Source organism: Paroedura picta, chromosome 14 (assembly GCF_049243985.1).
Source record: "Paroedura picta isolate Pp20150507F chromosome 14, Ppicta_v3.0, whole genome shotgun sequence".
In the NCBI taxonomy this organism is placed as follows: Eukaryota; Metazoa; Chordata; class Lepidosauria; order Squamata; family Gekkonidae; genus Paroedura; species Paroedura picta.
In genome coordinates, this window is record NC_135382.1 from 39311372 (window position 1) to 39336592 (window position 25221).

Below are 25221 nucleotides of genomic sequence, written 5' to 3' on the forward strand. Positions count from 1 at the left end.
TGCCCTCAGGTTTGCCACAATCTCACAATATGGGAGCCTTAAGGAACCGACAGCCCGGAAGAAAGGCAGCGTTGGAGGAGAGTTCGACGGATCCTGTGAACGGCCCAAAATCCATGGGTTCCTGAGCTCTCCATAGAAGCTAAAAAAAAATTCTTTCCCTTCCTGTCCCCACAACAGAAAGCCCGAGAGGTAGGTTGGGCCGAGAGAGCTCTGAGAGAATTGCCCTGTGAGAACAGCTCTAACAGGACTGTGACTAGCTCGAGGTCTCCCAGCTGGCTGCATATGGAGGAGTGGGGAATCTAACCCGCTCTTCACCACTACACCAAGCTGGCTACCCCGAGTCTTGACATGACAGTGACTTACATCTGTATTTCGCTGAGCCGTCCCGGGATCTTGAATGTAAGCGACCGAAAATGACGCCTGCAGAAGGAAAGGCAGAGGAATGAGGGGGAATCTCAGCTAGCGGGACGGTCTCCACTGAGATGAGTCTCTTCTGAAGTTTGGGAAAAGATTTTTAAAAAATGACATTAGCTGACCTGGGTTCAACACAGTAATCTCTACCCCACGCTGGCTCTCAGCTCCCTGGGCCTGGTTCAGACCAGAAAAAGAGCTAAGCCCCCCCAGGTCCACCCCTGCCTGAGATTTAACTTCTCAGCAGAGAAATCCCAGGACGAAAGTCCCTGTGAATTCGGGAATGTGAGAATCGGCCCTGTCCACCAGCATGGTGTCGTGGCTAAGAACAGCGGCTTCTGATCTGGCAAACCGGGTTTGATTCCCTGCTCCACCACATGCAGCCAGCTGGGTGACCTCAGGCTAGCCACAGCCCTGTTAGAGCTGTTCTCACAGATCAGTTCTGCCAGAGCTCTCTCTTCGTAGGATGTCTCTTGTGGGGAGAGGAAGGGAAGGGGATTGGAAGCCGCTTTGAGACTCCTTCGGGTAGAGAAAAGTGGAGCACAAAAAGACAACTCTTCTCACAGCTCTCTGCGGCTACCAGCCCGAGTTGACGAGACTGGCCTTGCTCGGCCCCTGTGCCCATCTGAACCTGCCACCAACCTGGTCTCCTTGGGGAGAACCCCCCCCCACCCCATGCCCAAAGAAGCCCTTGCCTGATCCTGGGTGACCTTCTTCCTCATGGAAGGAAGGTTTGCCTCTGCAGGCATCTGTTCTCACTCCCCGAGCAATTTCGGGCAGGTGGAAGCAAAATGTGCACTCAAGCCTGCTTCTAATTAACACCTGCCAAAGCAAGAGCCATTAGAGGCCAGGCTGCCATCCGGGAGGGAGACACCAAAGCAGAAATCCAGCCCTTGCAGCAGCTCAGTTGCTGCCACAGCCGTGCTCTCCCCTTCTCCCGCCCCCCCCCCACACACAAGGAAAGGGACAGATGCTTTTGCACCTCTGCCCCCTCACCTGCACGTGTCCCAGGCTGCTTCCTTGTGCATATTTCACTGTCAGAAGGAAAGGGGGCTGGTTTCCAGGGCTACCAGTCGGCAGAAAGACACTGGAAAAAGCCAAGAGGAAAAAAAAAGGGGGGGGGGGATTTAGCCAGAGGACAGAGCAAACAATTAGAGGGATGAGTGATGAATCTTCAGCTGCGATGGGGAAACTGAACTGCAGTTCAGGAGAGGGGTGTTAATTGGACAGAAGGGAGCGCAAGATTAATATCTGGAAGCACGCACAGTCTCAGCGTTCGGGCTGGCCTGAAGCAGATGCCCTTGGAAGAAGGACCTACGGAGAAATAGGGCAGGGCTTGGGTTCCAGGGCTTGAGCTCCAGGACCTATTCTGCCTCAGGAGCGCCTTCCCCGGCACTGTGCCAATGCAAGAAAGGAAAGAGCCAGGCCAGCCGCAGGGGATTCAAAACAAGGCCGAGGCCGATGGTGCAAAATCAGGAAAAACTGTATCTGATGACTCGGTTAAATGTCCAGAAATTCCCCACGTGCTTCGCCTGCAGAGTTCATCAGGGGAATCAGCTCCTCTTGCAGTGATTCTTCCCAAAGAGTAAAGGATTCTTTTGGGCTCTTGGCTCTTTTGGAGGAATTACTGCAAGACACACAGACTCCCCCAACAAAGCCTTATGGCGAAATGTGTAGGGAATTTTTGGGAATTTAACCGAGTAATAAAAGATAATTTCACCAGACAGTGTAGATGCACCAGACTGGGTTTGCTCTCCTGGGGGGCAGGGGAGAGGGTCATCAACTGTGGTAGGATGTCCAGGCCTAGTGTTGCCAACCTCCTGGGGGCATCTGGAGATATCCTGTTATTACAGCTGATCTCCAGATGACGAGGAACAGGGGTCGTCAAACTGCGGCCCTCCAGATGTCCATGGACTACAATTCCCATGAGCACCTGCCATGGACATCTGCAGGGCCGCAGTTTGACTACACCTGACCAAGAACAATTCCCACATGCAATTTCAAAGTTTCTTTCAAAAGGGCCTCCTTTGCACATGCTCAGGGACACTGTTACCCTTGCACATTTTCCATGTCTACCACTCTTCCGTCTTGCTCTCCTGGCTCACACCTGAGTTATTTCTATTTACCTGAGTAGCAATTCTGTCGCCAGGGTCACTGTTTCAGGGGAATCAGTCAAGTTCTGCTTTCTGCCGGACAGCCCATCCACCAGAAAGAATCTTCTAAACGCCCAAGAGTTTAGCGCTCCTGATGGGAACATGGGAGAGGAAGAATTATGCCTGAGCTGAAGGACTCATGAACAGAAGGACGGAAGGGAAGCCAAGTTGGATCCAGTCCAATGCTCTGTGTCACACAGTGGCCCAAGCCCAGCGGCCATCAGGAGGTCCACCGCTGGGGCCAGAACTCCAAAAGCCCTCCCCAGCACCAAAAAGACACAGCATCCCTGCCCAGACACAGTGCTCCCTCTAGACCTCGTGGTTAATAGCCACTGATGGACTTTTGCTCCACATGTTTATCCAGTTCTTTCTGGAAGCTGTCTGTGCTTGTAGCCAAGACCAGTTCCTGCAGCAGTGAGTTCCACCTGTTCATTACTCTTTTATGCTTCCGTTTGCAAATGTTAAGACAAATGTTTCTGGGATAATCTGTTTTAATTTTATTATGCTAGGACCTGGTTGGGATCTCAGAGCGATGGACCCCAGAGCATGGGCGTTAATACTTGCTGCTGTGCCTCTAAGTTCCCTCCTCAACCTGTATATTTACACACAGGTTATTTTGCAGCTTGCAGAAGTCAAACGGTGAATGTTCTGCCTCCGAGATTCAGATTAGAAAGGGTTTAGGGGACAGAAGAAAGGAGCTCCTTCTTGTACACCATTTTTTACCACCCGAAGGAATCTCAAAGTGGTTTATAATTGCCTTCTGTTCCCAAAGGAAGGTGATTGTAAGCCACTACATTTGGGTAGTAAAAAGTAAAAAGTGGGATACAAATAACCAGTTCTTCCTTCTTCCTTCCTTCTTCCTCCTCCTCCTTCTTCTTCTTCCCCACAACAGACACCTTGTGAGGCAGGTGGAGTCAAGAGAGCTCTGAGAGAACTGTGACTGGCCCAAGGTCACCCAGCTGGCTGCAGGTGGAGTGAGGAATCAAATCCGGTTTTCCAGATTAGAGGCTGCTGCTCATGACACCAAGCTGCAGATGGGAGCCAAGAGGAAGGTGGGTCTCACCTGGAGTTCTTTTTCTTATTTCAGGATTCTCTACAGGGACTGGCCACCAGCGCAGGTTCCCCTTCTCGTCTTCATACTGCAAGAAGAGCTCGTAAAAAGTGGGCTCAGGATCTCTTTGCAGCAGGTAGGAGGCTTTCAGAGAGCACTGCAGCAAAACAGCCAGAAAAGAGGAAGCCAGAACTCAACACTGCCCCGCGCCAAACCGTATTTGCAGGAAAAGCCGATTTATTTCATGCAGCCCTTCCTAAGCATCTTAATCTACTCAGTGAAAAAACAGAGTATAAGAGTCTTAACATGGCAATGACTGAGGCTGCAACTCAATGCCCCTTTACTCCTATGGAGGTCCCACTGAAATGAATCAGAGGTCACTCTAAAGAAACAGACATGGGATACTAGATTAGGGGGGTCCCAATCCTTTGGAGAGTGTGGGCACCTTGGAAATATTGATTCAAGGTGGTGAGCAAACCCATGAAATGGCTGCCACAGAAGGCCAAGCCAACCACAAGATGGCTGCCCAGAAGGCTCATCCAACCACAAGATGGCAGCCCAGAAGGCTCATTCAATGACAAGATGGCTGCCACAGAAGGCCAAGCCAGTCACAAGATGGCTGCCCAGAAGGCTCATTCAATGACAAGATGGCTGCCACAGAAGGCCAAGCCAACCACAAGATGGCTGCCCAGAAGGCTCATCCAACCACAAGATGGCTGCTACAGAAGGCCAAGCCAGTCACAAGATGGCTGCCCAGAAGGCTCATTCAATGACAAGATGGCTGCCCAGAAGGCCAAGCCAACCACAAGATGGCTGCCCAGAAGGCTCATCCAACCACAAGATGGCTGCCACAGAAGGCCAAGCCAACCACAAGATGGCTGCCCAGAAGGCTCATCCAACCACAAGATGGCTGCCACAGAAGGCCAAGCCAGTCACAAGATGGCTGCCCAGAAGGCTCATTCAATGACAAGATGGCTGCCACAGAAGGCCAAGCCAACCACAAGATGGCTGCCCAGACGGCTCATTCAATGACAAGATGGCTGCCCAGAAGGCGAAGCCAACCACAAGGTCTTTGAAGTGGGACTTTAAAATGGAGCTGTTTACAAACATATTAAGTTTTATTCTGAATGCTTGACCTGGCTGCAATCTAGTTTCATCTGATTTTTGTTTCTTTTCCAGCTTGTACCGCATTGGGTAGCTTTATTGTTCCTTGCTTGGAGATGCCTGGAATTAAGTAGCGATTTGGTGAAGAGAGAAGCAGAGAAACAGGTATAAATCAGTTCAGGTAAGTGAAGCTGATGTCCGGTGAAGCTCTTGGCAGAAGGGAAGCCCTCCGTAAAAGGGGCTTTGTAACGGCGAGTCAAGGCCACCATGGCATCCTCTTTTACTCGCCTGCTTCATGTTCCCTGAGATCAAGATCTGCACAGTGGCCTCTTCTCCGTCCCTACAAAGCAGCCTCACATCCCTTGTCGGGCGCCTGAAAGGATCGGCCTCTCTGCCAAAGACAGCACTCACCGACTGCTTGAACCACGTTCCAAACACAAAGGCAGCTTCCAGGACATTCTGGCTGTCTGGGCAGAGCTGGGAAGAAGAAGAAAAGAAAGGAGCCAGAGATGATGCTTGCCACCCTGTAGAGCTCGGCCTCCGGAGACACTCGGGAAATTGGAATGTCATTTCTGCTAATTACAGGCTGCCCAAGTCCAAATAAAGAGCTCAGCTCTGGCTCTCTTGCTTACACTGCACTGGACGCATGACATAGTTCGTCCCCACACTTCCTCCCAAGGCAATACAGCCATGTGATCTGCCCCTCCTCTATTTTTATCTTCACAACGACCCTGTGGGGGAGGTTTGGCTGAGAGATCAGGAGGAGTCCAGCATGAGCCAATGAACTTCATGTAGGGATCTGAACCCAGGATTCCCAAGTTCACTACTGTCTCCAACATACAAGGCTGGCTCTCAGGTGAGCATGCAGGTAAACTCTCAGTACTGTGTCCCTTGCCCAGGGGACGGGAGGGGCTGTGGCTCGGTGGCAGAGCGGTTGGTTTGCATGCAGAAGGTCCCGGGTTCAACCCCCAGCAGCATTTCAAGCCGAAAGGACCAGGTTCAAATTGATGCGAAAGATGCTTTTCTGCCTGAGACCCTGGAGAGCTGCTGAAGAGACAGAGCTCGCTGGAGGGATGGGTTTCTGGCCCTTTCGGTGCTTCAGGTTCTGACTCTACCCTTCTCATAGCAACTGTAGAGGAGAGACCAGGTAACAGAAGGCCTGACTCACTTGCAGCGTTCCTCCACTCGCATCCTCCCAGCCTAGGAAGTTTCCTCTTGCATCATACTTTGTAACCTGCAAGCAGATCTGCAGGAGAGCAAGAAAGAGAGAACAGGGTCTCAGCTCATCTGGATTGGTATGAAGTCACTTCCACAGCCCTTTCGAATTTAGCCAGAATGGTATCGTGGTTAACAGCGGCAGCTTCTGATCTGGAGAACCGGTTTGATTCCCCACTCCTCCACATGCAGCCATCGCAGTTCTCTTAGAGCTCTCTCAGGCCCCCCCACCTCTCCTGTTGTGGGGAGAGGAAGGGAAAGCTGCTTTGGGACTCCTTTGGGTAGTGATGAAGCGACCCTTCCAGGCGGCATCTGGCACAAATGGTAGAGTTTTCTACACCAATCCAGGGCCAAAAGATTCCCTAACAGCAGGGCATATAAACGTGACCCATTTCCACGGTAAGACTCTGGACTCCAACAGCCGGCCACAAATGGAAGGCAACATTTGTGGCTACTTGCCTTCAGTATTTTACTCCCCCACCCCAAATGCTGGGGAGGGGGAGGGGGCTACTTGGACTTACCCGGGAATCCTTCCCAAAAGTCACCCGAGGAAAGAACGATTCCGTGCTGCCATACCACAGCTTGGGCAGGTCTGGACGTCTGAAAACAAAATCCAGCTGCGTTTCTCCAGAAATACTCCTTTCCCCTGACACTTGCTCACAAGACAGCCCGGGCAAGCTAAGCAGGGCCAACCCTGCCTCGTATCTGGATGGGAGACCTCCGAGGATTTGGGTGGCAATTCCGCCAAGGAACATGCAGAGTTCATGACGCAGAAGTGGCAAACCACCTCAGAAAGCCCCTGCCTGGCTAAATAATAAATAAATAAATACGCCCAAACTCCAGGACTCCCTGAACCCCGACCTCCCCAAATCTCCAGGGCTCCCCAACCTGGCAATGCGGAGGCTTACTTTGTTTTCATGTAGAGGTCGTTGGCCCTGTTTTGCAGAGAGGAAGTGTCCAGAGTGGCCGTGTTGGCGAGGAGTTGGCACGCCGTCTCGTTGCAGGTATTCTGGGGGAAAGGAAGTCACAGCAACGTCAAGTCAAGGGAAGGAGGACGCGCTGGCTGTTGCTGCCATGCCACTGCAGCTGTTTCCCTCGGACGGCCCACCTGCCCAGGGAGGGAGGTGGCTGCACCTTGGTGCTTCTGTGACCATTTTTGGTTTCTTGATTCTAATTTCTTTTCCGGGGGGGGGGGGAGTTAAGTATTTCCTCCTCTTCCCCCCTGACCAGCAGGGAGATGACATGATATTGTATGCAGGATAATTTGCTGCCCCCAGCTCTTCGAAAGAGATTACCAAGATGCAGAGACAGGGACAAAAAAGACCACTTTCGTTTGCGCAGGAAGGCGGGAAGAGAAGAAAAATCACTTACGTTGCAAGCCAAGAAGCTGCTGTCGAGGAACAGGGATTCCCAAAGGTTTCGGGGCGGAAGAGGGCTCTGTAGGGAACGGAGGCGGCGGGGGAGAAGCGTTAACGTCAAAGGATGGCTTTTGCGTTAAGAAATAGAAATGAAGGGGCAAGTTCTTACACAGCCTGTGCAATCCTCGGGCGGGGAGCTCTGATCCGTCCTGGCCTCGCAAACACATCTCAAACCTGGAAACAGAAAAGGCACCAGAGGACGGGGCTCTCTTTGCTGGCTCCAAGAGCACCTTACAGTCCATTGTCAATCATTCCACAAAGACTGGAGCTTTGCTCTTTTAAAACCAAGTCACCAAGTTTGTAGCCCTCAGGGAGGAATGTCTGCAGCTGGGCCCAAACATTAAAGACTGAATAAACACGTTGTTTGACGTTACTTCTGCCCTGACACTAGGAGTGGGACAGCAGTCAATGCATTCATGGGACTGGGAGTGGTCAAAGCTCCCTTTGTCAGATCGGGAGTTTCCTTCTGTGCACAGGCTGGACTCAGCTAATGGCCCCTAGCAGTGATGTCAGTAAGACGACCACAAAATATCAAGTGCTGGAAATGCTCTCTGTGGCACATACGCTCACAATAGAAATAGCAAGAATGTTTAAGGTTCCGGATCTCCCCCCCCCCCACACACACACACACCTCACCCCCTGCCCAATTTCTGAGGCCCATTCCGCACAGATTCATTGTAGCAGGAGTGTGGCAAATTGTAATCGCTACTAAAATGCAGTTATGCACAACGTCGTATTAAAGTTTTCACCCTTGCTTCTGCAGCCCATCTTGGAGCACCCGTTTCCCACTCACCATCAGGGCTCTTCCGCTGACCCGGGGCGCACGGCCGGCATTCGCCTGATCCAATATCAAGGAATTCTTTGGTCCCACATTTTCCCAGTGGGGCCAACATTGCAGGAATAACTCCTACCATCTGAGTGGAGCCCTGAAGTGGCCAGCTGAAGAGGACGATGCAGGCCCAAGAAGGCAAGAGATTTCGGCTAAACTCCTTGGCTCTCATTGTCTCTCCTTCCTGATTCCGATCTTCTGTGCCGGCCGGGGAAGAAGAGCTGTTTTTAAATGCCTTTGAGGAGTCTCAAAGTAGCTGACAATCACCTCTCCCCACGACAGACACCCCGTGAGGGAGGTGGGGCTGAGAGAGCTCTGAGAGAGCTGCTCTATGAGAACAGCTCTAAGGGAACTGGGCCTAGCCCAAGGTTGCCCAGCTGGCTGCACGTGAAGGCAGAGTGGGGAATCAAACCCAGTTCTCCAGATGAGAGTCTGCCACTCTTAATCCCTTCACCACGCTGGCTCTCTAGCCCATGCTAAACAGGCTGCTTCTGTGTTTAGATCAGAGCACCCATGGTAACCACGCACTGTTGTGGCCGCCCTTAATACAACAGGAAACTGTCTGCTAACACGTTACCTGGGCCAGCCAACAGTCAAAGCAGGAGATCTAGACCCACCAGTCTCCTTAGGTGGCCTTCGCTGTAGCAGAGTTATCGATATACCTCAATGTGGATTTTGAGCTGTGTCGCTCCAAGTAGGCAAACAGGATTTGGGAAAATGTGAAATGGACATGTTACTGTCTCCATTTCCAAAGATGCAAGAGAGAGCTGCCTAGGGAAGAGGCCGAGACAGAAGAGCTCGCAGGAAGTCAAAGACAGGAAGACCAGAAAACCCCACCCTGCAGTTGACCTTCAAAGGTGGTCCAGATCTTTGCAACTTTAGCAGCTGATCCTGAGAAAGGTACAAGAACAAAGTTCGAGTCCACTGGCACCTCTATGACCAACAATTTTTTATTCCAGGTGTGCACACAAAATCTTATACCTCGGGTTAAATTGCACGGGTCTTCCAGGTGTCACCGGACTCGAAATTTGTCCTGCTGCTTCAGACCAACACGGCCACTCACCTGAATCCATGATCCAGGTACGACATTGTGGGATTCGGGTCTCTTGTCCAGTAGGTGGCAGCCAATGCCTGCTTAGGTTTTGCTAGGCTGGGGGGGGGGGGGGGGAGAGAAAAACGGCAGGAGGGGGCTGCATTTCAGTGGAAGGCAAGATGTAGTCAGAGCAGGGCTAGGTACGGTTGCCAACTCCTGGAGATTTTGGGTGGAAAGGGGGAATTCTCCAAAGGAGCCATTATCTCCAGAGGGACTGTCGGAGTGCATGCACTCATCTCGGTTGGCCTTAAAGGTGCTATTGGGCTCTATTTTTGAGGGGGTAGGGGTGTTTTGCACAGTAGGACGCACTCTGCCGTGTTTGTCAAATGAAAAGCATACCCAGAAGATTACAGTTCTCGGTGGGAGGGAATGGTCTAATGCTTCCCCCCTTAGTCCTTTTCCCATGTAAAAAACAGAACACAGGAATCAGGTGGGGTGTTAAAAAAAGTTTTTTATTTCACATCTTCAATTCCCCAGTTCCTTTCATAACCCAAACTCTCCGTGTTTTCGATGCATGTTTTTCAAACTGCAATGTTCCACAAAAGGGTACAATCACACGGTATCGGTACGACACACCAATCGCTGAACAACCGCACCAGACGCACCAGAACATGGACTACACACAGTGTCAAACAACAGAACTTGATGAAGAGATATCTGTCATCGTATAATATATATATATTATATATATTTATATATAAAAATGTCAAACAGCATCATGAACTCCAGTGAAAGCCACGAACGGGTGGTAAAGAGAAACGCTTGGTCTGTAATTGCATCAGAAGGGGCCAAGATTTCCAGAAACAATGGAGATTTACCACTAGATAGATAACTAGAGGCCAAGGACAGCAATTTACTGGGAGCAAGAAGAAACATACACAAGATAATGCTCTAACAAAAATTCGGGAGGGGAAAAGGAACACGTGGATTTGCAGCTGCAGAGTCCCGCCTTTCGATCCCAGCCAATAAGGTTGCTTGAAGAACACGAAAAGCAGTTAAATTTTTTCGTCCCCTGCAAGAAATGCAATATTGCACACACACATACAAAAATAGCATCCCCAACCAGCAGTTCCTGGCGATGCAATAAATACATCCACTTTCACTCAGACGACATTCAACCACACTCCGTGACCCTGCTCGGAAGGGAGACCACAGAACCTCGGTCCGTGTAGCTCGGTCCTTCCCCCCATGCCCCCCCCCCCAAATTAAATAATGGAAGCCAGAAGGGAAAAGTTCACATCATTAGCACTCGTTACAAGAGTCCTGGAGGGAAGAAGGTATCACCACATGACGATATGCATAGAGTTAAATATCTGGCCTGCAGCCTTCAAGCAGGTGGAGACACAGAGTTTGCTCCCATTTTGACCAACTTTGGAATCAGCCTCTAGAGTCCAAGGGAACTCTGTGCCACGTACAGATGGGGAAACTGCTCAGGCTAAGCCACAAGCTCACACTATTTTGGCTGTCGCTCTACATATTCACTGGTGGGAGGGACATCAATCTCATCCTGCAATGGTGGACAGAGGGTCCCCCAGCGTGGATCAAGGGCTGCCTGTGAAATTGTCCAGGGCAAAACCTGGAAAAGGTGTTTGTGTGTCTTCAACAGCAGCACAAGAGAGCCTTTCAGCCAATACTGCCTCGTTCGTGACCTCAACTCCAAAAAGCATCATCCGCCATTTGCTCCCAGACTTGTCGGATCAAGGCAGGTCTACGGAACTGAGATTCTGCAGGCTGGTCGGCTGAATCTATCCAGATTTTTGTTGCCATTCCTCTGGCCAGTCAGGTCTCTTAGATAATCATTCCCATGGTGCTCCAAATGTAGCTTCAAATGAGAAACTACTCCACCCCCCCCCACCACCACCCAAGTCCTGTTGGCAAAATACAGCATAGTTTAGACTAACCGAAGCAGAATTTCTCAGTCCTAATAGAGCTGAGAAGAATTCTTAACCCTGCTCTTGGGTAACCTCTACTGGATACAAGGGAAGTTACAGGCGCCTGACAGAGGAACTGGAAGAAAAATGTCAGAATCTCTGGAGTTCCCGAAAAACAATGCCTCCCTCCAGGTACCAAGCAGGACATGGTGGGTAGCGACATATTTCTACAAGTAGTCACTGAATAACACTGGTTTCACACACACCACTATGCTCTGGAAGGGTCTCCAAGAGTAATCTCACACAACCTTTTTGTTGCTGTTTTTTTTTTTTGGGGGGGGGGGGAGTCCAATGAAAGAGGATTTAAACGGCCAGAAAGCCAGGCCAAAGAAATCTAGCTAGCCACATCCTGTAGGAATCCTGGCAACGTTGGTTCCAGAAGGACAGGCCGCAAAATGACCCCCAGATGCCCCCGTCACTAGGAAAGACCTCCGCGCAAGTTTCAAAAGGGTCCCGAGAGCAGCATCTGGATTCCCACAAAGGTGGCCCCAGACCAGCCTAGTGCAGGAGAACACCAAGCTTGTCGCCGGGAAGCTTTGCCTCCCATGGCTATTTTTGGCAGGTTTGCCACTGTACAACAACCACCACGGCCAAGAGGCCAGACGAATCACATACAAAAAGAGACCTGTAATGCGGCTCTGAATCAACACCGCCAGAGATACGGAGTCGAGCACTGAGGGTCAGACTCTTCCTCCACTGTGTTTCGGCCCGGATCCACCTGCCCCTCTGAAAAGAGCTCCAGATCCTCTCAATCCTCCGCCAGGCCTCATCTGCACTTTCGCTTCATAGCAAGGAACTGGCCGGGAGAAACGTCCCCCAAAGGGGCCTTCTCATCTCTCTCTAAACAGAGACGCACCCCTGCTCCGAAAGGAAGGGAAGGCAAACCTTGCCAGCGGCCACCCTTTGGGCTCACCACAGTCTCCAAACCCACTACCGTCCTCCCTCAGCTGTCCCTGCCTGCCGAAGCCCTGGCTTCCCCCAGCCAGAGGAGCTGGCTACCTTTCCCTGTCCCTTACCCCCATTCTCAAACTTACCCGCTGCTTGCTATGAAAAGGGAAGCAGCACAAACCCAGCAAGGGAAGTTTGGCAACGACGCCAAGGGAGGTGGGCTCCTGGAAAGCCCCGCCTCCCCCTCGAGAGAGTCTCTTGCAGTCACTTGTTCCGTCTGCCCCCCAGGCAGAAAATCCCCCCCCACCGGAACACTATTCTGGTCGTTCAGCGTGAGGACGCTTTAAGGAAAGGAGGTGGCAGCAGAACCAGGGGGGAGTCTTGGACGGCCGAACTCCTAACGTCTACGGCTGCCAGCGCAGCGTTACACGGTTGGATGACGATCATGCAGGTTTCTTGCGGGAGGTTGGTTGTTTGTGTGTTGTTTTATTTAAAAGCCCATCTTAGCTGTCCAGCAGTCCCAGCCGGGTTTTGCACCCTTCCCTCCTCGCTGGCGTCCGCGCTCGATTCCCAGAGGCAGCAGGCCAGTCGCTTTGCTATTCAGTGGCCATTTGTTCGATGTGGTCGCTCAGGAGCTTGTACTGCTCTGCAGAGGGAAGACAGGACGAAGGTGCGGATGGATACAGCTAGAGTTTGGGAGAGACGGCAAAGGGGAGGGGGCAGGAGAAGAAACTCGTCTCTCCGAAGGACAGAGACACCTTACCTGTCAGGCCGGTAGGGGTCAACCTGATTGTAAAGGAGGGGAAGCACAAATTCTGGATCCCCATTAAACAAAATGTCCTGTCTGTTTTTAAAATATAAACAATGTTTTTAATCACCAGAGGGAGCCATACATTCGGGCCCCAAAACTGATTTGAGCAGCTTCGGCAAAAGTAAGTCGCTGACCCCAGGAAAAATCACTCCCAGGGGATCTTCCCCTCCGTTCCCCTACCTTCGTCCAGGTTCCCAATGACCGCCTGCTTCTTCAGGAAATCGTTACATAGCTTCTTGTTCAGTCCAAAGGCCAGCATGTTGTGGGTGAAGGTCCTGCAAGAGAGAACCACACACAAAAACACTGCCCGGCAGGCCTGGCTGGGTCAGATCACAGGTCTGCTGAGACCAGGATTTCACCGCGAAGACATTCCAGGTGGGCAGCCGTGTTGGTCTGCAGCAGCAAAGCAAAATCCGGGTCCAGAAGCACCTTAGGGATCAACTAGATTCCCAGGGTAGAAGTTTTCAAGAGTCAAAGGTCAGATACAGAGAGCGTTGACTCTTGAAAGCGTATACCCTGGGCATCTTCTTGGTTTTTAAGGTGTCTCCAAGAGTGAAATTCCCTTTAAACCCCTAATGTGTAGATAAGGAACGCCTCAAGCATTCAAAAGTGTGGCATTATCTCAGGGATGCTTACAAGGATTTTGTAAAGCATACCTGTACTCAGAAGACGCTACCGATTTATCCAAGGCCGTGGAAGAGAGAGGCTGTTTACTTGGCCTTTACCTATCGGTATTTTTTTTTTGCCATTTCTAAACCCGAGATTCTCTAACCTGCTTCAGCGACTGCTATAGCCGGCCCTCATAAGAGGCTTTGATTTGGAAAAGCCCCTTGAGAAAGGCGCTGCCTGCAGGAAGGGACATGCTCCTGCGCCCTCCGTGCTTACCCCAGCTGTCCGAAGGTGATGTTCTCATTGAACCTCAAGCTGTCGTCCCGCTCCTCCTGAGTCATGTGGCACCATTTCTCCCTGAAAACAGACGAAGCCGGAAATCAACAACGCAGTGGGGCACGTCTCTGGGTATGTGCGCATTTATGCAGCATCAGCCAAGATAGCCGGGGTCGCTGAGCACAGGAAAGCGCCATGGGGGAGGGGGGGGAGAACACCTGTATGCACAAAGTTGCCAAACTGAACAGGAGGCCTTCAAGCGCCGCAGCAGCTGAAAGCAGAGAACCAAAGTGTTCCTCCCCAATGGGGAGTCATTCTGTGACACCTGAAAGCTTGCGTGAAGATTTTATTAGAGGCAGAACGGGAAGCACCCAGGAGAGCAATGCCTGTGGATCCACACCTGAGTTGCCTTCTTCTTCTGGGTTTCTTCTGTCTCCATCCCTGTCCTCTTATGGAAACCGGCCTACAAATTTCCCCCAAATGACAGTTGGAGGAATTATGCCTTGCCCCTTGCGCACGAGCCAACTGACTCTCCGAGCCCCGCATCCCAGCTGAAATGACCACTGGTTTATGGACTCACCACACCTTGCTCCCAAAGCCTCCAGGCATCTCTTACGGGAGCATGGCCCTATGCGCTGGAAAGGCAGGGAGCAAGCACCCTTTCGGCTAGCGAGAGCAACATGAGTCCATCTAGTTCCCGCGTTCAGTGTTACGCCTTCTGGAAGTTCCACAGGGCAGCTGAACGCCAAGATGTAGACTATCCCACTTGTTTTCCTGAAGAAGTTGGCCTTGCCCTCCAGCACAAGCTGCAACCCTGCCTATTATATCTTTGCAGGTAAATAAAGGCCTTCCCTGTCTGGTCCTTCACCCGTGTGCATCTCCATGGTGCTCCTCCATAGTTAGCTGATGTTTCCTACAATTTCCTCAGTGGACGGGAGTGCCTTGTGCGCCACCTTCTGTCTACTCTTTGCTCTCTCTCCCTGTGCTGGACTTGAGGGAGGGGGAATCACAACCCTCCGCGCAGCTGTTGTTTTGCTTCCAAGCCCCGCCCCTCCTTGTGCTATTGTGGCCGTAAGAGTTCCCTCCCATCAGGATTCGCACGGGTGGCTCTTGAAGCAGAAGCCCTGCAAGCAAAGAGCTTCTTTCTAGCCCTCTTTGAGCCCAGTTATTGTTATTATTCATCATATGGCAGAATTACACACAAGAAGCCTAGTATAATAGAAAATACGTAGCCAAGGAGGCACAGCGGTTATGCAGGCTTAAATACTCATATCTAAGTTTGCAACCCACTGCATTGCAGCTGGGGAGAGGACAAAGAGCTCCGGCACATCTCCCTGGAAAGCACGATGCTCACGTTCCTGTGACAGGTGGGAAAAAGTCTGGTGGGCTGCAGCACTATCACACTCAGGACCTGGTATTTAGCACCACTGAAACAGCAGGTCTGCACCACTGACAGAGCCGGTTTGTATTCTTCCATACTTTATGCGGCATGTCCTATCCTGTGGGTCTCTCACTGATGTTCATCAGGTTATGCCTATCGGGTGGGCCCAGCTGGAATTATGTGGATTCCCCTTTAAGTGTAACCAAGAAGAGAGACTGGGTGACCAGCTGCATGTCCAAAGAATGGAGCCCCTCCTGGGCTGTAGCATCACATTGCGTTTGTGCAAAGAGGAAGGGGAGACAGCATTTCTTAAAGGCCCAGAAGCCAGACATCACAGCAGCACATCAAGGTGACAACTAGGTACTAAGGCACTACTTTTCCAGATGCAAGGACTGCGTGCACACACGAGCGGTAAGAAATGCCATCTCCTGCCTGTTCAGCCTCCATTCCGGAAGGACTCTACCATGTGGTTTTGCAATAGAGCATATCTCAGACACCTGAACTTCTTCGAAAACATGTTAAGAGGAGGAGAAGGAAAAAGAAGGGAAGGACAGGAAGAAGGAAGCCAGTGGAGGAGAAGCAGCTGGAGGAAAGGCCAGGCATGCAAGAAGCACGGCAAAGACAGTGCCGCCCCACGTAAGAAATGGAGCTTGGGATAAGGATTCCCAGGCAGGAAATTCAAGGAGGTCACTTTGAACACACACCAGGCCCACAGGTAAGTGGACACAGGTGAGGCAGCGGACCCCGGGGAGCCTGCTCCCTTTGTTGCCCAGATGCATACGTGAACCTGACCTGGAAGTTTTTATAAGAAGTCAGGGGATACCAGCTGACCCAACCTGGCCTATCAGGGCAAGGCGGCTCCCTTGGCTGGTGTGGCTGACCTCCCCGTTGGCCGGAGGAAAGCCAAGTCCCGTGGCACTCTGGTGTGCAAGCTGGCCAGGGGCAGAAACCATCCCATGCGCCACAAAGATTTTGCTCCCCCTGCCCCGAGGGGGTGGCTGCTTCATGGGCGTGCAAAGAGCGGCTCGGCACCAAAAGAACCCTTATTGGCCTGGTAGGATAAGGATATAAAACAGGAAGGAAGGGGAGGGGCAGAGACAGGTGCAGCCAGACGGTAGATAATAGCAAAGTTCAGATGGTCAGAGAGAAATGGACAAGGGGGAGGAGAAATGGGGGTTCTACAAAGTCATGGAACAAAAAGGAAGACCAGGGATGGGGTAAGAGAGGAGAGAAGGACCAGGGAAGGCGGAGAATCAAGAACCTCTTTATAAATTGGAGAGTGCCCCTTTGTGTCCAAAAGCCTGCAACGCTTGACAACGTGGAGAACAGCAACAGAGGCTAAACTTTGAACCACGATTGGCTGAATTTAGACAGGGCTCAAGCAAATTTTGACACACGCTGGATCCATCCAGAATTTGGGCCTGACTGAGGTCAGCTGAAGCCAGACAATTTTTAAAAGGATTGGAAGAAGCTTTCAGTGCCACGGTGTGTAGACACAAACACATACACCCATTGTGTGAGAGGGGCAGCTGGACTAGATGGACCACTGCTCTTAGGAAGGTCTTGGCCTCTCCACCCTGCTGTTGTTGGCCCTCCAGAGGAACTGGTTGGCCCCTGTGTGTTTTGGGATGCTGGACGAGATGGACCCCCACTGGTCTGATCCAGCAGGGCTCTTCTGGTGTCCTTATGAAGGCCTCGGCCTCCATGCCCAACTGGTTGGCCCCTGTGTCACTCAGGTGTGGACCCCTGGGCTTCTCCAGCAGGGCTCTTCTGAGGTTCTTAGGCATTTCAGTAGCCCAGTTCATGCTGCCTGTCTGGGTGTAGCACTAAAGGTGCATTCACTTTACAAATGAAGTCCAGTACATGGAAAAATGCAGGGCTGGGATCACACACTACACATGTTCAGTGTAGCAAGATAAATTACTTAGTATTCAGGTGTACACTGTACCCAAACTGTACGAGCTTCCACCTTAACTTGTGAACAGGGCAATCGTCTCATCTGTTCATCCGCAGGTTTCAAAAGAGCTCCAAAAACCTTGCCAAAATTCCTTTTACAATAATAAGGATGGGCTGACCTCATCCGGTCTCAGGCGCTAAGCAGGGATCGGCCCCAGGTAACACTTGAATAGGAGGCCACCAAGGACGACCAGGGTCACAACTTAGAATCTGGGCTTTTCTCATTTCCGGTCCTGTGCAAATTCCTGTTTCTTGGGGGGGGGGGGTTCTCCCTCTAGTGGTCAATTCAATATTAATCAGTTTATGTCAAGCATATATCCCTGCAGATTTAAACTGCAGGGTTTTATGCCAGGCAGAACGCAATATAATATCAAACCAACCACTAGGGGGAGATAAATATCCACACGGGGGGGGGGGGAGCCGTGGCAAGCAGCCACTTGGTGGGTAGCTCTGCCTCTTGCAGGAGCCTTTTGTGGCAGTCAGTGGTGCCCACAGTCTCCAAATGGTGGGGGATCCCTGACAGACACATCTGGATCTACATTTTCATGTCTTCGGTCTCCGGCCTCTCTTCGTCTGGCTCCGGCTGACAACCAAGTGCCGGGGTTCAGTTCCCCTTTCCCTCTAACGGGGTTTTGGCCACACGGCTTTGCAGCGGCAGAGGCAAATTTTTGGACCCAAAGCAAGCCGGCAGAGTCACCTTTCGGGAAGAAGCCAAAGCAAAATGTTAACCAGGAAAATGCGGACAGACACACCTTGTTTCCTCTTCCTCTCCAGCTTTCCCTCTGGAGTGGCAGCAGAAAGAGCCAACAGAAGGTGAACGTGTGAAAGATCATGCAAGAGAGATGGGTGGAGAGAAAGACCGCATGGGAGAGGAGAGGAGAGAGAAGAAACCGAAAGAGAAAGAGAGAGAGAGAGAGAGAGAGAAATTAGTTTTCTTCCCACCCCTCCCCACAAAAGGACAGCAGAGCACGAGGGGGAAAGGCCTCCCTTCGCTGCCCTCCCCCTTCTGCCTCTGTGACGTCCCCCTCAAACCAAACGGCCCAGGGCGAAATCAGACTGTGGCTCACCCTGCCTGTGGTCTGCTCTGAGCTCTCTCCTTTGAGCGCTTGCCCTGCCAGTCAGCAGATGCGGAACAACAAGCAGAGGTGGAGTTTTGACGGGACGAGACGAAGCCTCCGCCCAGACCTCCTCTGGGCCAACCCCCCTCCCTCCCTTCCCCCGGGAAGCAGCATCCCTACCTGGTGGTGGGCGACCGTTTCCGCCTCTCGCAGTGGACGGCATCGAAGAAAGCCGCGTTCCAAAACCTCAGGGTATGCCTGCAAAACGGGGAGGAGGAGGAGGAGGAGGAGGGTCACTGGGGGCTGCTCAACGGAAACCGAGTCACTTTCCACTCAAGGATCTCCGGTCGGAGCAGGTGCCTGGCCCCTTCCTGGCCCCATCCCAACCACCCTCCTGAGAATGAGAATGGGCCAAGGTGGATCCCAGTCCAATGTGCTGGCCACGAATGTGCAGAGAGCATTTTAGGGCACTATTTTTATGCCAGGGGACGTTGGATGCTGCATGGGACCCCGTCAAGGAAGCCGCAAGGGCCCTCTGTGGGCAAGACTGCAGGAGCCAGGCGGGTCACGAAAGGACATTTGGGGGCCCTTCATTCGTAGGCTGCGACTTGAGCACACATGCTGCACTCTTTTTGCAGGCTGCCACTCCCAGGGAAGGTTTGGGCTCCTCTCTCTCCTGAGGGCTCACTGCCCGGTGCTTAGTAAAACGTGCCCTGAAAGCTAAACTGGCTGCAGTGGAGCTGGACAGCCACCCGCGGGGCCTTGACCAGGTGCTGCCTCAAGGGGGAGGGGAAGGAGGGTCTCAGGCAGTGGTCTTTCCCATCCCCTCCTGCCGGGTCCTTTTAGCTGGAGATGCTGCAGGGGACTGAACCTGGGACCTTCTGTGTGCAAAGCAAAGGCTCTGCCAAAGAGACAGGTGTGATCTGGCATACACTGCCCTGGACACCTCAGGAAGGAGGCTGCATTTGACTGCTGGTGAAACGTTTGCCTGCAACAGAGAAGGGCCCGGGTTCTGGCAAGCAGGGACACGAGAGGAAGGGCCCAACACGGTGGCTGTGAGTGGCCAGCTCCTACCAGATGGGCTGCTGCTTCAGGTGCATGTACAGGTAGATCTTCTCCCCAGCCTTTTCTTCTTCCTCCTCGGGGGTATACAGAGAAACTGCAAGGGGAGACAAGAATGGGTCAAGGGGATTCTGTACGCACCCTGCCCCCCCTCCAAACAAGCAGCACCTCCCAGCCCCTGAGCCGTTTTAAGCTGAATCAGACCAGGGGCCCCTCAAAGGCAGCCGCTCTCCAGGGTCTCAGGCAGAGAAAGGTCTTCCCCATCCCCTCCTGCCTGGTCCTTTTAACTGGAGATGCTGCCGGGGATTGAGCCTGTGTGCCAAGCAGAGGCTCTGCCCCTGAGCCACCTCCTTCTAGGCCAAGGTCATAGCTCTGACTGCAGAAGGCTGAACCACCAAGAATATTTTGAGCACCCGCTTTAAACACACGGAGGTCTGCCCTAGCTGTGCTTACCCGACTTCTGGATTCTCTCTTTTGGCTTCTCTTCTCCATCCCTAGAAGACAAACAGACAGAGGTCTACCAGGCAGGGAAAGCATAGGTCAAACGGGAAATGCCCTCCCCACCCCTTCCAAGGGCCCACGGTAGAGGTCTTTCCCATCACCTCCCGGGCAGCCCTTTTTACCTGGAGATGCCGGGGATTGAACCTGGGACCTTCTGCATGCCAAGCAGAGGCTCTGCCACTGAGCCGCAGCCCCTCCCCAACACGCATGAAGCTGCCATGTAATGAACTGGGCTGTCAAATTCACTATTGTCTCCTCAGACTGGCAGCAGCTCCCCAGGGTCTAAGGCAGCCTGGTCCTTTTAGCTGGAGATGCTGCAGGGGGCTGAACCTGGGACCTTCTGTGTGCAAAGCAAAGGCCCTGCCAGAGAGACAGAGGTGTGATCTGGCATACACTGCCCTGGACCCCTCAGGAAGGAGGCTGCATTTGACCTCTCTCTCTCTCTCTCTCTCTCTCTCTTTCTCTGGACGGTGCTCACTCGTTTTTCTTGGCCGTGGGAGGTTTCAGCTTGGACTCGAAGCTTCCAAAGAAGCCTTTCATGTTTTCGGTCTTGGTGTTCTTCAGCAGCCGCTCCGCAATGTCCTTCTTCTCGGCCAGCCAGCTGTTGGCGGACTTCAGGTAGGAATCGATGCTCCCGGTGGGCTTCTCCCTGGCCTCGGAGGGCAGGGCCTGCAGCTTGCCTGTCGGGAGGCAGCAGCACAGGAAGGGTCAGGAAGAGAAGCAGGGTCTGCTCCGAGCAGCAGTGGCTCTCCAGGCCCCCAGAGAAGGAGCTCGGCCAACACCTGCTCTCAAAGGCCCCTCGACTGGAGAGTGAACCGGGAACCATCCACAGGAGCCATGTGCTCTGCCAACCAGTATGGCCTCTGCCTTTTGATGCATTTCCAACACCCTACAGACCCCGGTTTTAATTCCCCTTTTGCTGCAAGTTTCCAGTCCCTGTGATTCAAACTGAGAGTTAGATTTCAAAAACAAAGACAGTGAAAACAGGGAGGGAGAAGAAGAAGAGTTGGTTTTTATAGCCCTCTTCTCACTGCCTGAAGGGGTCTCAAAGCGGCTTACAATCGCCATCCCTTTCCTCGTCCCGCAACAGTGTGATGAGTGAGGCTGAGAGAGCTCTGACAGGACTGCTCAGTCAGAGAAGCACTACCAGGACTGTGACAAGCCCAAGGTCCCCCAAGTGGCTGCATGTGGAGGAGCGGGGAATCCCACCCAGCGCGCCAGATTAGAAGCCATCGCTCTTCACCTCTGCACCATGTCCAGAGATGCATCTAAAAATTCACGGCCCTTCTGGCACGTCATCCATCTCCAAGGCCTTGCATCGTTTTTTTTCCAAAACAAATTATTTCCAAAAAGCTGGAGATGTTTACTATTGTATTCCCTAAGATGGCAGAATGAGCATTGCCGTCGTGCCAGCCATGGAGCACATTTCTCCTCGAGGCCGCTGCAAGTGCTCCTCCCTCCTGGCCCTGTGGGTCAGCGCAGCCCTTGGCCAGGGGAAAGGAGAGTCTTTTCCTGACCCCCCCCCCGGGGGCTGCACCAGAGGCCGGCTGCTTCATGTGGTCCCCAGGCGGAGGGGTCGGCCGCTTACCAATATAGTAGTAGGTGAAGCACATCGTCATGAGGTTCTTTGCTGGGCTGAAGTCGTCCATTTGGAAGCATCTGAATGGGAGGGGGGAGAGGAGAAAGCCAGTTGTAAAAGAGCATCGCCATCACCCCCTCCCTGGGACCGCCCAGGCCTCGGAGGCTAAGCAGGGTCGGATGGGAGACCCCCAAGGAAGGCCCCGGGGTTGCCCCACAGAGGTAGGCAAAGGCAAGCCACCTCCGAACATCTTTGGCCTTGACAGGTCCCAGGCAGTAAGCAGGATCGGTCCAGGGCTGCTCGGCAGGAGCAGGCCACGGCAAGCCCCCTCCGTTTGCCGCCTGCCTTGACCTGGACGGCCCAGCCTAGCCCTGTCTCATCGGATCTCAGAAGCGAAAGTAGGAGAACCAAGACCAGTTCCTGCTGCAGGATTCTCCGGATCGCTGCTCTAAGCAAGCCCCTCTTCACGCCCGGCGCTACTCACTCAAAAAGCACCACGGCAAAAGACTGCACCAGCCGGTAGAAGGTCTGCTCCGAGACACACTTGGAGTTGCAGCGCTGCAAAAACCCAGGGGGGAGAGGCGGTTGGTCCCAGGCTGCCTGCACGACAACCCTTGTGCGGAACACGATGATGCTGCTGCTGCCATGTGACTCTCCCCCCTCCCCCACACCCCCCGGCTGCTCTGCCCCACGCTCCTCCTCACCTGAGCACTCACGTATCTTGCAAACCACTCTCTGCCCTTGGCGTTCTCCCCACTGCAGAGCTCCCCGAACCGGGCCTTTTCCTCTTGGTCAAATTCCTCTCTGGAATCAGAAAACAAACACAGGAGTTCAGGGGGGCATCAATCCGAATGCTGGAGCAGCAAAGAAGAAGGGGAAATGAGCCGGGAAGCCCCCTGTCCACCTCTTGCCACCCCCACGACTCTTGTCAAATCCATAAAACGAAAAGCGAGTTATACAGCACTGCTGTTTTAGCAGCAGCTTCCTGTTAAAAGAGGAGCACGAATCCTTATTCACACCAACACGTTTAAGGGCCCAGAGAGGGAAAGGGGCACGGGAAGGCCTGGTCTTCTCAGGTCTTGGAAGCTAAGCAGCGATGGTCCTCAGAGGATGGCTCTGCAGAGGCAGGAGAAGGCCAGCCCCCTCCGCTGCTCACCGGCCATGGAAGCCTCTTCCTGGAGCTGCCGTAGATCGGCTGCAACTTAACGGCTCTTGAGCATGCAACAGTGGAGAAGACCCTCGGAAATGTTCTGCTTTTATACATCTAAAATTTAATTTTAAAATTCAACTCATCCCACTGTAAGAACCTGTGGCTGCTTCATCTGATAAAATACCAAGATGGATTTCTGCCTGGGGAGACAAATGCTGCTGGGGGGAACGGACTTCCAACCAGGCCAGCCCATTTAGCAGGAGCAGAGCTGTCCCACACTGCATTCTGGAGAATTCGGAATCATGTACCCCCTTGTCGCCATTCATTTACTTCGTCTGCACCATGCCGTTCTCCCCAGCGGGCAACCACAAGGGGCTCACATTCTTCTCCTGCCCACCACTGGGCTTACAATCACTTTCCCTCTCCCCACAACACACACCCTATGAAATACGTGAGGCTCAGAGAGCTCTAGGAAAACGGTGACTAGCCCGAGGTCACCCAGCTGGCTGCACGTGGAGGAGGAGTAAGGAATCAAGCCCGGTTCTCCAGCTTAGAGGCCGCTGCTCTTAAGCACAACACCAAGCTGGCCCTCGACCAAGGCGGAGTTACAAGGAAGACAGAAAAGCAGGATATCCGCAGGAGGAATTATCTCAGGCGAACGGCTGCAGCTGCTTTCCAAGGTCAAGAGCAGGGGTAGTCAAACTGCGGCCCTCCAGATGTCCATGGACTACAATTCCCAGGAGCCCCCTGCCAGCATTCGCTGGCAGGGGCTCCTGGGAATTGTAGTCCATGGACATCTGGAGGGCTGCAGTTTGACTACCCCTGGTCAAGAGGCAGAGGCCAAGGCACTTCTCTGAGCGGAGGCGGTATAAGACTCATTCTTGTCGAGTGTGGTTGTGCCTTGCCCGCTGTTGGTCCCCCTTCCTTTTTGCAGGCACAATTAACACACACACACACCCACACGTAGCGGTTGTGAGCCGTCAAGGAAGGTTATGCAAGGCGTCAGTGGCCGTGCTGCAGTGCGGAGAGGAAGGGGGAGCACGGCCCTGGGCCAGCATGGGCAGTCCATCATGTTAATTTGGGCCCGGGTGACTCACTTCCGAAGGCTAAATCGCTCCAACGTAGAAGAATTATAGGAGCACGGAGGCGGCCAAAGGCTCCGTTCTGCGTCTGGAGGATGCAGCCAAAGTCCCCCCGCGGGGATGGGGGGCAACAACGAGAAACTCCGCGGAGGTGTGTGACTCAGGCAGTGGAGTCGTGCGCAGCTCGGGAAGGGGGTTGTTCTAGACTGAGGTTTGCAGTGGTTGGGGGGAGGCGTGGAAGAAAGATCACTTCTGCATTTTCGGGGTTTACTTTTATGCCTTTGAGCTTGCTACAAAGGCATTGGTTTTGCAACCCTCCTTCTGTCCCTTCTGCAGCTCAGTACAGGTATTTCCAGATACCTACTGCAGCCAAAAAAAAACACAAGTCCCAGTGGCATCTTAAAGACCCCCAGCAATTATTTCTTTAATTCATTCATTCATTTACACCCTGTCTTTCTCCTCAGAGGGCATCCATCCTTCTCCTCTCCTCCATTTTATCCTCACAACAACCCTGTCGGGTAGGTTAGGCTGGCCCAAGAAAGCTTCCGCAGCACGAGTGGGGCTTTGAACTTGGGTTTTTCCAGAGGTCCTTAACCACAACACCGCACTGGTTGTGAGTCAGCCCAGTTCCTCTGGTACAATGGGGAGGGAGAAGCTCATATGTCTCATGTAAATCAATGGGTTGAGGACTGTACCACAATATTTGAGCACGGAGCATATAGACAACAATGTTGTATGGATCTAGATAGCTGGAAAACTTACAGAGGCTTCTGTGTAGATCTGTAATCACTGTAGTTACATTTTGGTTTCTACTTTACATCTATTCCCCCACCCCTTTATAGTTGCTGGGTTTTGAGGTCCCCTCATCATTCTGGTTTTTTTTTTAAATTTATATATTTATACATTTATATATTCTGCATATTTATACAGAAGTCCTGGACTCCTAGAAGGTTGCTTAGGAGGCCGGAAAGCTTGGTCTTGTTAACCCAGGAAGGTATATGCTAGACAGGATTCTTTGACGGGGAGAAAATGCATTTGGCACATGTTCTCAGCAGCTGCACACTGAGCTCTCTGCCTTTTTTACATCTCAAGTGCCGTTCCCCCCCCCCCATTTTGCCGACCCCTGGTTGAGCACTGTGGGCGGCCGAGCTGCTCCTACTTGTTTTCACAATATCCTACTTCCTTCCTTCCTTCCTTCCTTCCTTCCTTCCTTCCTTCCTTCCTTCCTTCCTTCCTCCCTCCCTCCCTCCCTCCCTCCCTCCCTCCCTCCCTCCCTTCCTTCCTTCCTCCCTCCCTTTCTCCCTTCCTTCCTTCCTTCCTTCCTTCCTTCCTTCCTTCCTTCCTCCCTCCCTCCCTCCCTTTCTCCCTTCCTTCCTTCCTTCCTTCCTTCCATTCTCTGTCTCCTTCCTTCCTTCCTTCCTTCCTCCCTCCCTTTCTCCCTTCCTTCCTTCCTTCCTTCCTTCCTTCCTTCCTTCCTTCCTTCCTTCCTCCCTCCCTCCCTCCCTTTCTCCCTTCCTTCCTTCCTTCCTTCCATTCTCTGTCTCCTTCCTTCCTTCCTTCCTTCCTTCCTTCCTTCCTTCCTTCCTTCCTTCCTTCCTTCCTTCCTTCCTTCCTTCCTTCCTTCCTTCCTTCCTTCCTTCCTTCCTTCCTTCCTCTCCCTCGC

The 25221-nt window shown here is 52.6% G+C and overlaps 2 protein-coding genes across 6 annotated transcripts in view; both read right to left on the reverse strand.

The window, feature by feature from the left end:
- The window catches only part of LOC143824098 (meckelin-like), a 19412-nt gene extending 10085 nt beyond the window's left edge, over window positions 1–9327 (reverse strand). The window contains exons 1-11 of one of the 3 annotated variants that reach the window (XM_077310984.1): window positions 8146–9327; window positions 7462–7526; window positions 7306–7371; window positions 6843–6943; window positions 6456–6534; window positions 5888–5965; window positions 5131–5196; window positions 3628–3772; window positions 2538–2655; window positions 1408–1498; window positions 364–420 (exon numbers count right to left, since the gene is read on the reverse strand). In XM_077310984.1, coding sequence (XP_077167099.1) covers window positions 364–420; window positions 1408–1498; window positions 2538–2655; window positions 3628–3772; window positions 5131–5196; window positions 5888–5965; window positions 6456–6534; window positions 6843–6943; window positions 7306–7371; window positions 7462–7526; window positions 8146–8353 — 1074 coding nt within the window. In that variant the 5' untranslated portion in view covers window positions 8354–9327. The remainder of the gene's footprint in view (window positions 1–363; window positions 421–1407; window positions 1499–2537; window positions 2656–3627; window positions 3773–5130; window positions 5197–5887; window positions 5966–6455; window positions 6535–6842; window positions 6944–7305; window positions 7372–7461; window positions 7527–8145) is intronic. The other 2 variants (XM_077310982.1, XM_077310983.1) reach the window with 2 other exon arrangements.
- A 380-nt stretch (window positions 9328–9707) lies between these two features.
- The window catches only part of KIAA0513 (KIAA0513 ortholog), a 39978-nt gene continuing 24464 nt past the window's right edge, over window positions 9708–25221 (reverse strand). For 2 of the 3 annotated variants that reach the window (XM_077310985.1, XM_077310986.1), the window contains exons 3-13: window positions 22031–22130; window positions 21811–21884; window positions 21336–21406; window positions 20226–20427; window positions 19700–19740; window positions 19259–19343; window positions 18365–18442; window positions 17879–17908; window positions 13790–13870; window positions 13085–13179; window positions 9708–12739 (exon numbers count right to left, since the gene is read on the reverse strand). In XM_077310985.1, coding sequence (XP_077167100.1) covers window positions 12690–12739; window positions 13085–13179; window positions 13790–13870; window positions 17879–17908; window positions 18365–18442; window positions 19259–19343; window positions 19700–19740; window positions 20226–20427; window positions 21336–21406; window positions 21811–21884; window positions 22031–22130 — 907 coding nt within the window. In that variant the 3' untranslated portion in view covers window positions 9708–12689. The remainder of the gene's footprint in view (window positions 12740–13084; window positions 13180–13789; window positions 13871–17878; window positions 17909–18364; window positions 18443–19258; window positions 19344–19699; window positions 19741–20225; window positions 20428–21335; window positions 21407–21810; window positions 21885–22030; window positions 22131–25221) is intronic. The other variant, XM_077310988.1, reaches the window with a different exon arrangement.